This window comes from Ascaphus truei, chromosome 3 (genome assembly GCF_040206685.1).
Source record: "Ascaphus truei isolate aAscTru1 chromosome 3, aAscTru1.hap1, whole genome shotgun sequence".
Lineage (NCBI taxonomy): Eukaryota > Metazoa > Chordata > Amphibia > Anura > Ascaphidae > Ascaphus > Ascaphus truei.
The window spans coordinates 325,454,839-325,469,786 of NC_134485.1; the positions used below are offsets into that span (position 1 = coordinate 325,454,839).

The 14,948-nt window shown below is 47.8% G+C and overlaps 1 protein-coding gene across 15 annotated transcripts in view; it reads left to right on the top strand.

Annotated features, from left to right (window-relative positions):
- The window catches only part of SMARCC2 (SWI/SNF related BAF chromatin remodeling complex subunit C2), a 53,452-nt gene extending 40,708 nt beyond the window's left edge, over positions 1–12,744 (top strand). For 4 of the 15 annotated variants that reach the window (XM_075591317.1, XM_075591318.1, XM_075591320.1 and 1 more), the window contains 4 exons: positions 493–627; positions 772–1,096; positions 8,640–9,023; positions 10,893–12,744. In XM_075591317.1, the coding sequence (XP_075447432.1) occupies positions 493–627; positions 772–1,096; positions 8,640–9,023; positions 10,893–10,960 (912 nt within the window). In that variant the 3' untranslated portion in view covers positions 10,961–12,744. The remainder of the gene's footprint in view (positions 1–492; positions 628–771; positions 1,097–8,639; positions 9,024–10,892) is intronic. The other 11 variants (XM_075591324.1, XM_075591327.1, XM_075591329.1 and 8 more) reach the window with 11 other exon arrangements.
- Positions 12,745–14,948: the final 2,204 nt, after the last annotated feature.

A 14,948-nucleotide genomic window follows, 5' to 3' on the forward strand; every position in this document is an offset into this window, starting at 1 on the left:
AACGGTAGCGTAGTGCACTCATGCATAAGTCCGGTATTGGTCTCAGTCCTTGCACCTCAGGTGAAACGGGAAAGCACGTCTCAGACTCCTCTTCCTTCGTGCATTGCTGCGTGTTACAGGAGAGGTCTGCAGGACACTGCAGTTTGTTGCAGGCCCCTCTAGCAGCAGGGGTTAATGTGGCGCCCTGTGGAGACAGTGTGCAGAGCCTATTTATATTGACCTATGACAAAAGTAATAACCAGCAGGAGAGGACTTCCCTGTGGTAGTGGTTTCCCTATTTGTGCTTGTGGTCTTATGAGTGAACAGTGACAGCAGCTGTAATTATTGCAGAGGATGTGGTATTTTAGATTGAAAATCAGCTGCAGTTGGTTAGAAATGAGTATCGCTTTGTCTGACAGGAACGTTCCTTTGCCAACATGACCGTTGTTCTCATCCTGCTCCTCTCCTCTCGATTACATCGCCACTCACAGTATTTTCATGTCTCTCACTCAGCACCTGGCAGCCGTGGAGGAGCGGAAGATAAAGTCCCTGGTGGCTCTGCTGGTGGAGACTCAGATGAAGAAGCTGGAAATCAAACTAAGGCACTTTGAGGAATTGGAGACCATCATGGACAGAGAGAGGGAGGCGGTGAGTGGGAAGGGGAGACGAAGGAGTAGGGAGAGGGTGGAAAGAAGTGGAGGAAGCCAGCCAGAGAGGAGAGAGAGAATGAAATGGTGTGAGAGAGTGCGGGGGAAATATGATTGAAGGCTGATTTGTGCTCCCTCTCTCCAGCTGGAGTACCAGAGACAGCAGCTCCTTGCAGACAGGCAGACCTTCCACATGGAGCAGCTGAAATACGCCGAGATGAGAGCTCGTCAGCAGCACTTCCAGCATATTCAAAGCCAACACCAGCAGCAGCACCAGACCCCACTCCCACCCGGCAGCCAGCCCGTACCCCCCACCGCCCATTCCATCCCAGTGCCACAGCCGGCAGTGACTCCAGCCCCCATAAGCTCAGCCAGCAGTGCAGAGGGACTGGGTCAACCCACAGCACCCTCAGCACAGCCACCGGTGAACAGCCAGCAGCAAGGTGGTACGCAGTCCAGCCCGGGACAGGGTGAGTAATTGGGAAACTGTGGGGTTACCATCAGATACTTAATCACACTGACCACAAACAAGTATTGATCTGGTTAGAGATGTGTAGGTTCAAATGTACAGTTAACTATGAGTATCTTTAGGTTACATTGTACAGTGTGCATTATGTACGGACTTAAGTGCTTCACCATTAAAGAAATCTGCACACTTTCAGGCCCCACTGGCAGGGAAAGGGCCAGCCCAGACTTTGGATTCCCGGGTTTTCCATCACCGTGTACTGTGTGGTTCTAATACTGCTGGGTAGAGCACAAATGGGAAATTAACCTGCCGATAATTCCGTTTCTTTGAGTCCTCTATGGGAGTCAAACACCACTGGGAGAACGCCTCCGACAAGCTATGGTAGGAATTTCTAACTCGGGTATAAAGGAGTCGTGGTTGCAGGGCATGTCCATTATCTCCCTAGCAAAGCTATTTAGGGAAACAAATCAGCAGTAATTTCATGATGGGCGGGCTAAACATGTCCAGGAGACGGAAAGACACTTTTTTGCCAAATCTTGCATTTGCCGATGCCTGAAGATCCACGTGATAGTGCTTAGATGAAGTATGCGAGGGCTTCCTGGTAGCCACTCTAAATATGTAAATAATCTCATGGAGATGCCCTGCAAAGGCTCAAATGCAGGCTACGCTACCTGCTCCAAGACTACATTTAGATCCCAAGATGGTAGAGGAGTTACGAACCTAGGCCTGCTATAAAAGGTGGCCTTGATAAACTTGACACTCATAGGGTCAAGAGCTATCTGTTGATTAAAAAAATGCCCCCAACGCTGCCACTTGTACCTTTAGAGAGGCTGGATTTAAACCCTTATCAGAACCTCCTAGTAGCAAGTCCAAGATCTCTGATGGGCTGTAGCTTTAATCAGTTCAACATCCTGGTGATTGCACCATGCGATAAAGGTTTTCCAAACGCGACAGTAAATCCTAGAAGTTACTTCTTTCTGTAGTGAATTAGAATCTAATTACATGGTCCGACAGTCCAGGGGACCTCAGACCTTCCCTTTTTAACCTACAGACAGCAAGCTAGAAAAATGCAGGATTGGTATGTAAAATAGCACCATCTCTCAGTAGTGCCGAAACTTGAGGAAGTCTCCATGGCACGTCCACCGATAGGGTCACCAGATCTGCAAACCACGTCCTTCATGGCCAGTGTGGTGCTGTGCCATCTGCTTCGTCCCTTCTTTTTTTAATTTATTTTTTTGTTAGTTTTTAATAATGTGAAACAATATAAATACAATAAATTAAACATACATAGTAGAATGATGTATATGTATCAATATATATAGTATAAAAGAGCAGATGGCACACAAATAAAGATGTAGACAGGTGCTAGTCCCATAAGAACAGGTATAATGAAAGGCTCCTTACCAGGCAGACCATGGAATCCAGGGAATCCGAGGAACACACAGCAAGGAAGAGACAGCACACTTGGTAGTAATGAAAAAATGTATTTAAACAGCAGGCACAATCACCGACGTTTCGGTCCTAGGAACAGGACCTTTATCAAGGGAGTGCTCACCACGCAATGACCTCCACCACCTATATATACCCAACACCATCTAACAGCAATAAACAATTAACTAAAACCAAAAATACACACACCTGTGTGACTGCAGTCATCTCCGTCGAGTAGGCGATGATGTCACCACCACGCGTCTATCACACGCTGTTGACATGGTCTGCCTGGTAAGGAGCCTTTCATTATCAATCTACTATATATTTCTGAAAGCACTGTATGTCTGCGTCCCTAGCGGCAATCTCATTGGTCCCTTGGCCCGCCCGCCCCCGCACACCTCTCATTGGCCTGAGGCGGAGTGACGGGCCAAAGTACACACAGGGACACACACACACACACGTAGGGGGGGTGTTACCTACATTAGCGGGGCTCACAGTGTTAGCAGCACCCGCGCGCACCTCCTCCTCTCCCCGTGTCTCCTGCGCTTTCACCCCGCCCCCCCCTCCCCCGGCGCCGCTATAGTCAGCAGGACACACACACACTATTATTACCCCTTCAGCGCCCCCCCCACCCAGTGTCAGCGGCCGTGCGAGACCCCCCCTCTATATCTCCCACCTCTCCCCCCCCACACATATACATGACCCCCCTCCCCGGCGCTACAACTCACCCCTTCCCCGGCGGGGGAACAGCCAGTGGCCAGGCAGCCTGCCTCGCGGCACCGAGTACCCAAGATGGCGGCGCCCGGGACACAGCGGGGGAGCGGCCACAACACGCTGCCTCCCGCCTCAGATCCACGTGGGACCTGCCGGATGGGTGAGTGAGCGGCCTTCACCTCCCTTCCACCCCCCCTTCACCTCCCCTTCACCTCCCCTCCACCCCCCCTTCACCCCCCCTTCCCCTCCAGTGTCAGTGTCTCCCCGATACCCCCCCCCCCCCCGGCGCCGCTACAGTCAGCGGGGGAGCGAGCGAGCGCTCGGGACACAGCGGGGGAGCGGCCACAACACGCTGCCTCCCGCCTCAGATCCACGTGGGACCTGCCGGACGGGTGAGTGAGCGGCCTTCACCACCCCTCACCCCCGTTCACCTCCCCTCACCCCCTTTCACCTCCCCTCACCCACCCCTCACCCCCGTTCACCTCCCCTCACCCCCTTTCACCTCCCCTCACCCACCCCTCACCCCCGTTCATCTCCCCTCACCCCCTTTCACCTCCCCTCACTCCACTTCTCCTCCCTTCCACCCCCTTCACCTCCCCATTTACCTCCCCTCCACCCCCCCCCTCTTCACCCCCCCTTTGCCTCCCCTCCACCCCCCTTCACCTCCCCTCCACCCCCCCTTCGCCTCCCCTCCACCCCCCCTTCGCCTCCCCTCCACCCCCCCTTCGCCTCCCCTCCACCCCCCCTTCGCCTCCCCCACCCCTTCCCACCGCCTCCCCCCCCCTTCCCACCGCCTCCCCCCCCCCCCATTCCCACCGCCTCCCCCCCCCCATTCCCACCGCCTCCCCCCCCTTCCCACCGCCTCCACCTTCCCACCGCCTCCCCCCCCTTCCCACCGCCTCCCCCCCCCCCTTCCCACCGCCTCCCCCCCCTTCCCACCGCCTCCCCCCCCTTCCCACCGCCTCCCCCCCTTCTCACCGCCTCCCCCCTCCCTTCCCACCGCCTCCCCCCCCCTTCCCACCGCCTCCCCCCCCTTCCCACCGCCTCCCCCCCCCCTTCCCACCGCCTCCCCCCCCTTCCCACCGCCTCCCCCCCCCCTTCCCACCGCCTCCCCCCCTTCCCACCGCCTGCCACCCCGCCTCCCAGCCCCCCCTCCCACCGCCTCCCAGCCCCCCCTCCCACCGCCTCCCAGCCCCCCTTCCCACCGCCTCCCAGCCCCCCTTCCCACCGCCTCCCAGCCCCCCTTCCCACCGCCTCCCCCCACCGCCTCCCCCCACCCCTTCCCACCGCCTCCCAGCCCCCCTTCCCACCGCCTCCCAGCCCCCCTTCCCACCGCAAATTCTTTGGGGATTTTTGGAGAGCAAAGTCATTGATGATGTCTTCAAAGGATAAGCGACAAAGTTTGTCACTTTCAATGCACATGGTGCTTAGGGCAGATAGCTTTTCTTGCAGCATTGTTGTCTGCAGTTCATTCTTGATGGATTTCAATCTCAAAAATGACCTTTTTTCCTGAGCCGTTTGTTACAATTAGACTAAAAAATAGCAGCAATATTGTTTCTACATTAGGGAATGCCACCTGAATCTTATCTTTGACCAGGACTTGATAAAGGTCCTGGCAGTTTAAACGTCCTTTGGCAAAGTCCGGACTTTGACCTTGAACAAAAATGTCCATATTTATTGAGAATCTTCTTTTTTCCCATATCGTCTTTATTTATCATCCGATGTTGATAAAACTTGAAAGCATTATTTATTTTCTATTTTGGAGGCCCTGCATATTGTGAGGCCCTGCATATTGTGAGGCCCTAAACGGTAGCGTAGTTTGCTCATGCATAAGTCCGGTATTGGTCTCAGTCCTTGCACCTGAGGTGAAACGGGAAAGCATGTCTCAGACTCCTCTTCCTTCATGCATTGCTGCGTGTTACAGGAGAGGTCTGCAGGACACTGCAGTTTGTTGCAGGCCCCTCTAGCAGCAGGGGTTAATGTGGGGACAGTGTGCAGAGCCTATTTATTTTGACCTATGACAAAAGTAATAGCCAGCAGGAGAGGACTTCCCTGTGGTAGTGGTTTCCCTATTTGTGCTTGTGGTCACGTGAGTGAACAGTGACAGCAGCTGTAATTATTGCAGAGGATGTGGTATTTTAGATTGAAAATCAGCTGCAGTTGGTTAGAAATGAGTATCGCTTTGTCTGACAGGAACGTTCCTTTGCCAACATGACTGTTGTTCTCATCCTGCTCCTCTCCTCTCGATTACATCGCCACTCAGCAGTAATTTCATGATGGGCGGGCTAAACATGTCCAGGAGACGGAAAGACACTTTTTTGCCAAATCTTGCATTTGCCGATGCCTGAAGATCCACGTGATAGTGCTTAGATGAAGTATGCGAGGGCTTCCTGGTAGCCACTCTAAATATGTAAATAATCTCATGGAGATGCCCTGCAAAGGCTCAAATGCAGGCTACGCTACCTGCTCCAAGACTACATTTAGATCCCAAGATGGTAGAGGAGTTACGAACCTAGGCCTGCTATAAAAGGTGGCCTTGATAAACTTGACACTCATAGGGTCAAGAGCTATCTGTTGATTAAAAAAATGCCCCCAACGCTGCCACTTGTACCTTTAGAGAGGCTGGATTTAAACCCTTATCAGAACCTCCTAGTAGCAAGTCCAAGATCTCTGATGGGCTCTAGTTTTAATCAGTTCAACATCCTGGTGATTGCACCATGCGATAAAGGTTTTCCAAACGCGACAGTAAATCCTAGAAGTTACTTCTTTCTGTAGTGAATTAGAATCTAATGACATGGTCCGACAGTCCAGGGGACCTCAGACCTTCCCTTTTTAACCTACAGACAGCAAGCTAGAAAAATGCAGGATTGGTATGTAAAATAGCACCATCTCTCAGTAGTGCCGAAACTTGAGGAAGTCTCCATGGCACGTCCACCGATAGGGTCACCAGATCTGCAAACCACGTCCTTCATGGCCAGAGTGGTGCTGTGCCATCTGCTTCGTCCCTTCTTTTTTTAATTTATTTTTTTGTTAGTTTTTAATAATGTGAAACAATATAAATACAATAAATTAAACATACATAGTAGAATGATGTATATGTATCAATATATATAGTATAAAAGGGCAGATGGCACACAAATAAAGATGTAGACAGGTGCTAGTCCCATAAGAACAGGTATAATGAAAGGCTTCTTACCAGGCAGACCATGGAATCCAGGGAATCCGAGGAACACACAGCAAGGAAGAGACAGCACACTTGGTAGTAATGAAAAAATGTATTTAAACAGCAGGCACAATCACCGACGTTTCGGTCCTAGGAACAGGACCTTTATCAAGGGAGTGCTCACCACGCAATGACCTCCACCACCTATATATACCCAACACCATCTAACAGCAATAAACAATTAACTAAAACCAAAAATACACACACCTGTGTGACTGCAGTCATCTCCGTCGAGTAGGCGATGACGTCACCACCACGCGTCTATCACACGCTGTCAACAGTGGTGACGTCATCGCCTACTCGATGGAGATGACTGCAGTCACACAGGTGTGTGTATTTTTGGTTTTAGTTAATTGTTTCATTATCAATATATATAGATGGATAGATAGATAGATAGTTCATATTTAAAACACTGAATATCATACTGTCAAATCATCTATATAATATAAATCAAATATTTAAAAAAAAAAAACGTATTAATATCAACTATACCTTTACTTTCCCATAACATCCAACCCCCCCGCCCACCCACATCATAGCTCATATTTTATCTAAGAAAAATGTAAAAGAACATTAGACATTGCCACTAAATAAAAGACACCAGCTTGATATCTGAGACCTCTGCATTCGTCCCTCCTGACCTTGCTCAACTGCTCGAAGCTCGGAAAGTGGAGGAAAAATGTATGTAGATCGGAAATGCCACTTTATTGACATGGCAGAAAGCTGCATCCTGATTTAAATCCCTTCCTTCTTAGCGAGGCCACCGTGACCGACATTATCTTTGTAAACGTTCTGGAAGCTGTAGCCAAGCTGAATGGCAGACCGGCAGGCTGATAGTGCTGGTTGTTGATGCAGAAACACGGACTGGGAGAGGGGGAAAGGGACTGAGGGAGGGGATACCCTCGCTACTGCTGAGAAAGTGGTGCTAACGGTGCTGCAATCTGGGGTGATAAACAAGGGAAACACGAAGAGAACAGAACCCCAATGGAGAGCACTCAATCACTCTGTGATCACAGTTACAAATGTGGAGATAGGAGTGTAGATATGCGTGTAGATCACTGTGGTGCGAGAATTCTTGCCTCCACCTATAGGCAGGAGATATACATAGCTGCACCCTACACTCAGCATCTCTCCCAGGAGGGTATTACTTATGGTATACTTTGTATCCGGCTGGATTTTAATATTTCGCTGTCTTTTTTGGCTCATTATTGAGTCTCATACATTTGGAACTTCTAGCGTTCTCTTTTTTACTTGAGTAAACACTCCCAATAAAGTATTTTAATTATTGTCACCTTTCACCTCACGCATATCTACACTCCTACCTCACGCATATCTACACTCCTACCTCCACATTTGTAACTGTGATCACAGAGTGATTGAGTGCTCTCCATTGGGGTTCTGTTCTCTTCGTATTTTCCCTGTTGATGCAGAAACACAGAGATCTCAGATGAGCTTCTCTTACAGGGATGTGGAGATATGCATATTTTATGTTGATTGATGCCCCACAGTCTCCAGTTTGTGCTACTGCCTTTGCTGCCCTTACAGATTCCATCTTGTAGGATTGTACATTCATATAACGATTCACCGCTTTTAAATCCAGAACAGCCCTGAATCCTTCCACTGTCTTGGGAACGAAAAACAGGATCATAATAAAAAAAATCCCTGTCTTCTTGGATCTTGAGATACTGGCTGAATGGATGTATTGGCCAGCAACTCCTGAACTGTCTTTAACTATGCAGCCTGTTTTCCTTGGCAATGGCAGCCGCTGGAAGCATGTTTTCTGCATGCTTCGGAATTCAATGATTTATCCTTGTGCGATAATCTCAAGTTACCCAGTGATGCCAGCCTACTGATACTGTTTGCTGAACCGGGTCCTCTGACCTCTGTGGGCTTTATTTCTTAATCTCGACCCGGCTACTGTTCTGCCTGGGCCTGCTCGTGAATGACGACTGCTGCCAATGCGTGTTCCAGTTTCTGGCGTGTGCTCTGCCTGTAAGCCTTGTGTTCCAAATCACAATGCAGCACTGAGTCGATTTAGGGAAACAGCTGGTTATAAATTAAAGTCAAGGCTTCTAATCCTGTGATCAGGTACAAAGAACCAAATCACTATCCCAGAAGGCCAGCAGTTAAGACGGTAATGTAACTACATTATCCTGTCTCCTCTTTTCCCTCTCTCCAGGTTCCGGTTCATACACAGGCCAACCGCCTTCTAACCCACTGATCCCATCAGCAGTACCAGTTCCCGCCCAGCCACCGGTGCCCGGTAATCCTCAACCCAGCATGCCTGTGCCTCCTGCATTTAATCTGGGTAGCGATTTAGTCGACTCCATTAATCCCAACCCACCAACTAACCCTTACACCTCTCATCATCCCATGCATGGCACCTTCCCCCCTGCAGCATGTCGGGTGGGTGGGGATCCTCCATCCTCGCATAACCCTGCCATCACCGTGTCCTCAGCACCACCTAACCTGCCGTCCTCCCTGGGTTCAGCCGCCTCCCACAGCCCCGCCATCGTAGCCGCAATGCAGGGAGGGCTTCCCGTCACCACCAGCCCTGTGCCAGGTGAGCTCAACAAGAGAGTCTAAGGGTATTTTTGGAAGAATGGAAGGGGCGAGCTCATCCCCAGTATGTTATTGAAACCACAAGAAAGCATGTACTGGAAAGGCCTATTGTGCTATTACCATCTGACAATTGACATGAAACCTTATGTTGCAAAACAGTTTGTCACCACTGAGAAAACCAATATGTTACAAGGCCACTTCCACATCTCAGATTTTCATAGGAGACTTCAACTAATGTTCCTATACGAGCACGTGTGGCCTAATTGTATTTATTGTCTCAGAGGGAAGTTACCAGTGGCTACTCACAGGCTGAATGCCTTCTTACCTAATAGCAAAGCTGCCCTCAGCTCAGTTGTTGATACAGAAAATGGGGTGATCTTCTGTAAAAGGGGCAGTCCCATGTAGATTGCCCACAAAAGTAATTTTGTACAACAAAGTAAAATCAGCTTCCTCAGAAAGATTCAATTACCCTTAAAGTAATAATTGTCATTATCTATATGCTGTGAGAAATGAATGTTTTCTTTTCCGTGTGGTCTGTGCAAATCAAGTTTACCAGCGATGTATGTTTGTCTCTGGGACTAATGATGGCTTTATGGATACTTTACAAACACAAAACACAAACAACAATGAACCCGAAGAGATTAGATAAAGATTGCAAAAAAAACCCTTTGCGATATTTGTTTAGCATGGACATTTTCAAACTTTAAAAAAAATCAAGTTAAATAATTATACTTGTCCAATCTTTTTTTAAAGGCGTCAGTCAGTTACAGTCATGCCACTGTCACTTCTAGGAGGGACGGACAACGTCATTCTTTTAACTAATAGTATTTGCTTCAAAACTCAGTGCCGGCCTGTTTATAACCTTGGGCATGTCTCTGACTTCCCACAGGCATCATATACATTACATTATATTACATGGCCTGCAAGGCCTTTATTTACGTGACTGCAAATATTACTATGCACAGTCACACCCCCAGTGATTTGTAAATATCAACTATTATTTGGAAGTCAAAACGTACCCTCCCCATTTATGGGTTAGAGAGGACGATGTGAGGCTGGGTTCTCAGGCCCTCTGCAGAGCAGGCACAGTTCCATAGTATACATCTCTGACCCCATTTAACATCACAAATTAGGAGTGTTCTAATGCAGAGAATTAACGTCATGGAAATAATGCTATCCAGGCAGACTTTCCCAAATCTGTGCATGGACTTTTCCCTACATGCCACTGGGGGTAGCTGTAACCTGCATCTCCTCCCAGGATCTGCCATCCCTTCACGGTCTTCCCTTCTAACTCCGCTGTTTACAGCGGCTTCACCTGTGTCCCACTTTATTACCGTGTTTGGCTCGTTTCTGGCTGAAACCTTCCTAAGTCACAAGGCAGCAGATAAACCTACACCGTGGCCACACTTCCATTTTTGTTTACAATTTCCTCTTATTTTATTGCTCTCACCGTTTTCCTTCCCATGGGTTTCCTGTGATTCATTTGATTCTATCTCTGCATCTTTCATTCATTGTATGTTTCTTTTTTACTTACTCAAATTGTATCTTATTACTTTTATTTATTCTATCATTCCTGTCTCTCCCTGTAATTCTGTCTTCTCCCCGCTATTTCTGCCCCTCCCGTTCTTCCTGTGTGTTTTGATCTCTCCGTTCCCTGTATAGCACTCTTTCCCCGTAAACCTTCTCTTATATAAATTATCTGAAGACTGTATTTGGTTAGGTAGCTGCCTGTTTTCTGTATGCCTGTGAGTATATTTGTTGAGGCTGGGGATGGTTAGGGAGCTGAACCACCAAAATCCTTGTGCAACAAAATGGTTACCGTTGTCCAGTGGGGTTCATTTTAGTTCTCTCGTTTTGTTTCCTGTTTCAGACCCTGGGACACCTCTGCCTCCGGAATCTATGGGAAATACAGTTGCCCCTACTCCTGCCCAACAGTGAAAACAGAATGTTTCTGATTTGGGGAAGAGAAGCAAAATGGAGAGCCGGGTTAGGGTCACAAAAAATGTTTTCCGTTCTCCCGCTTTTGCCTACTCTACAACACCCAGTCTCTGACCCCAATCACCATCCACAAGCCAAGAACCACATGCTCATACTCCCCTAAAGAACACGATGCCCCCTTTTGTGTCTGGACTGCCCTCATTTGATGGAGGCTCATTGGCCCATCACCTAAAGATCTTCTCTTCAGATCTAAACGACTCAAACATTTGCACTGGGAAACCAGTAAGGGAAAAGAACGGGAAGCTTGTTAAAAAAACAAACCCCCAAAAAAACATATTAAACTCTTCTCTGCTGATGAGGTCCAGAAAAATACTGAAGAGCAAAGACAAAATGTGTGTGCATCTGCAATAACTTCATGATGTGTGGGGATGGATAAGCATGTCATAATTGGGAAATTATGGACTGGAGTCAATGGGATATTGGCAGAATTGGATCTGATCTGGCTTATACAACGGTCTGCTCCTCTCAAACAAGCAGTTAATGTGAGGATCTACTACTGTAGCAGTTTATGTGAGGATCATCAACCCTTCTGTCCTGACTTTGAGAAGAAAGGCATTTGAGAGTTGAGTGCTGATGTTCTACCTGCCCGACCGTGGTTGAGACCAGATGATGAGACCACAACACCCTGCATATAAAACAAACAAACGTTTATTCGTGTTTTATTAGTCTGCCGCTCTGATTGGTGAAGGCACTTTAACCCCGTTGCTGAAGGCAATGTGTTGCACCCCCTGTGGCAGCAGCAGGGTTAAAGTTCACTGATGGCGCAGGAGGCAGCGAGTTATGAGACGTACCTGCTATTTATACATTGTTGGTGTTTCGGACACCTTGTGTATTAATTGGATCTGTACACACGGTTGCTTTTAAGAGACATTTTTATCGGAGTACATTTCCCACCATTCCTGTGTGTCTCTGTGCAGAGCGATGCTCCTCCAAAATTGAATGGGTGCAAATCTATCGTGTCCGTTACCCAAGTGGATTCAGGACTGTATTATCTCCGGCTGCATTTCCACTTTTGTTGTTACTGGGATATAGGGGACATTTTTCCCTCCCATACTGTGCCATCCAATATTGAAAGGTGTTACAGCGCATGCCGCACTCCCACTGTATTTAAGGTCATTTTTTTATTTCTATGTCTGTGGGAAGCTGTGAGAGGTATGTGTCCCTGTGCAAAGAGGTATGTGTACCTATGGGCAGAGGGAGTGGGCAGTATGTGCCTGTGAAAGAGGGTGAGAGATGTATATCCCTTTGGGAGGATAGTATTGAGGGACCTATATATCTCACTCTATAGTGCACTATTTGACCCATTAGTAACATATTTTAGCTTTTAATTATATGAGCTTTTTTTTTTTTTTTTTTAATCATTGTATCTTAAATATTTTTGGACAGGGAAAGGAGATAAGAGGTCCAGGGTGCACTTTATAAAAAGGAGGCGAGGTGCATTTCTTCACTGAGAGTTCTCTTAACAATCAAGACTACAGCGTTAAGGGGAATTAGAGGTATCTGTCTCTACTCCTAGGATGTTCAAAGTGGGGTTTGGTTATAAGATGCTGGAATATTGAAAGGAGAGGTCTTTCCTCTTTCTCTGCGAGTCCTTTCTCCCCGCTTTGGGACTCTGACTACCACAACCCCCTATTCTCTGTTCATGTTACCTGTACCTTATCCTGTGTCTGTGCATCTTACAGTATCCCCCGGACATGGGGGCATTAAAAACTTGAAAATGGAAACCGTGTTTTCTTGATTTGAAGGGGTTCGTTTCTGGGGAGGGATTAGATGTGTCTTTGTTTTGTTGAGAGGATAAACAACACCCACTATACTGTACAAGAACCGGGGTGTAACCATTGTGTCCAAATATATAAACATACACTTCATTTACATATCACTGTACGACTTTTATCCTTCTAAAAAAGCCAGACGAGCGTAAATCATGTGCAAGATTTGCATTGAAACGGTCTCGTTTGTGTAGGATTCAGTGAGTGAATATGAAGTTACACTTAATATATGTTTCCAAATCCTTAGCCTAGGCCAGGTTTACAGCTAAGCTCAGGCTTCCTGTAGCTGTGGAATTGTTCATGTAGAAAACAAGGGCCTTAAAAGGAGACTGCCGCAGTGTATGCCCCTGTAGGCCATTTAAAGGAATGGATGCAAGATCATGCTTTCCATCTCGGTATCCGGGAGGAGGGACGGACATTTCCCTGGTGTCTCTCGGAGGCTGTCTGTAGCAAAAATACAGGTATTTATCAAGTCATGAATATGACCCTCCATGTTCCTGCCAAAACATTTACACATTTTACCTGCACTTAACACTCTTGCAGTTGGAGGTGACATAGAAAACGTTGCGCCTCCCAGTTTGATCACCCACTTGTGTAGAACATAGAAATCTGCACTTTATTTTGGCTGTATTTTGCTGCCAAGCTCTTGCTCAAAATGCAGGCAAAAGAAGAAAAATGTAAGAAAAAATATATAAAATACGCATTCATTTGTGGGGGAGGTCCAACAACTGGCCTTACGTAGGATGTTCTTGATCGCTTTAAAAGCAAACTTTCTAAATATATTGAATAAACTGCCATTGGCCAGGGGAAGGCAGCCCTGGGAACTTGTGGAGCAGGGTGAACAACCTCTCACATGGTGTAGATGTGGATAAGGGGAGGGGTCCTTGCTCAGGCTGTCCTTATTAGGTGCCTGGACTGCATGGTGAGGAATGTCTCTGAATCTGTTTATCTTGACAGCTCTGCCACTGCCATAGGCTGCAGCACAATGTAATATACCCTGGGACTGAGGCACTCTACTTCTCTATCCCATTTTAACAGAAAACCACAATCATATGAAGTACGATACCATTTGTTGTTTGATTCTGAGAAATCACTAAACAATAATAGTAGGAAACAATGTTGCTAATATCCTGGTTTTGCTGAGGAGAGAAGCAGGGGCTGCAGCTCAGACTCCTCCGGCCAGTAGGTGGTGCTGTGCAGATCAGCCTCTCCCTTTGCGCAGGATGCTGTGTTAATGATAAAAGTGGTGGGAGTGGTGTGGTGGTGTGTGTGTGTGTTAGAAGAGAGAAGGGGAGGGATAGAGAAGGGGAGGGATAGAGAAGGGGAGGGATAGAGAAGGGGAGGGATAGAGAAGGGGGAAGGTGAGTAGAGGGAGAGAGAAATCAATAATACAGCATAATTGGGGGCGATATTTAGAGACACCATTATATTTATTTTTAAGTGATGTAATTTGTTTTAGAAATAATTGTTTGGGACGCCCCCCCCATCCCTCTCTTTTTCTAGCCTCACTTTACTAGTCCACTTAGTGGCCTAGAGGCCTCGCCTCTCCTGGCGAAGTTCAGTTCTATCCTCTATATTTCTCAAAAACTCTCTTTGTATTAGGCTATGATTGCATTACTATGTTTGTATACCAAATATCTGCCTAATAAAAACGTTTCAAAAAATAAATAAATAATTGTTTAATGTGTCCCCCCGTTTTACTTTTGGAAATCTGGTCACCCTATCTAAGGCTGCGTCCATGGTGCGGACCCGTCCACACGCTGAGCGATCAGACTGCCTAAAGGCAGTGATTGCGTCTATATGGCGTGCGGGCGCGGGAGGGGGCACGCGTTTGCGCAAGAAATCAGTTAAAACTGATTTCGTGGCGCGACGGGCCAGTCACGTGAGCGGTTCACCCAATGAGGGCGAACCAGCTCTGTGACGTCACTGGCACGCCCCTAGACACGCCCACGAACGGAGCGCGTACCATGGCCAGGGAAAGCACCCGCTTTCCCTCAGCCACCACGCGCCTCCGCACGGGCAAAGTGTCTATGGACGCAGCCTAACACAGAAGTTAGCCCCCTACACTTGGGTCCACCAGTGAGTAGTCCTGCCCCTGAGAGTGACAACTAAAAACATCCATTCAATGCAAAGCAAAGGAGCAATTCACTGTAATTAAC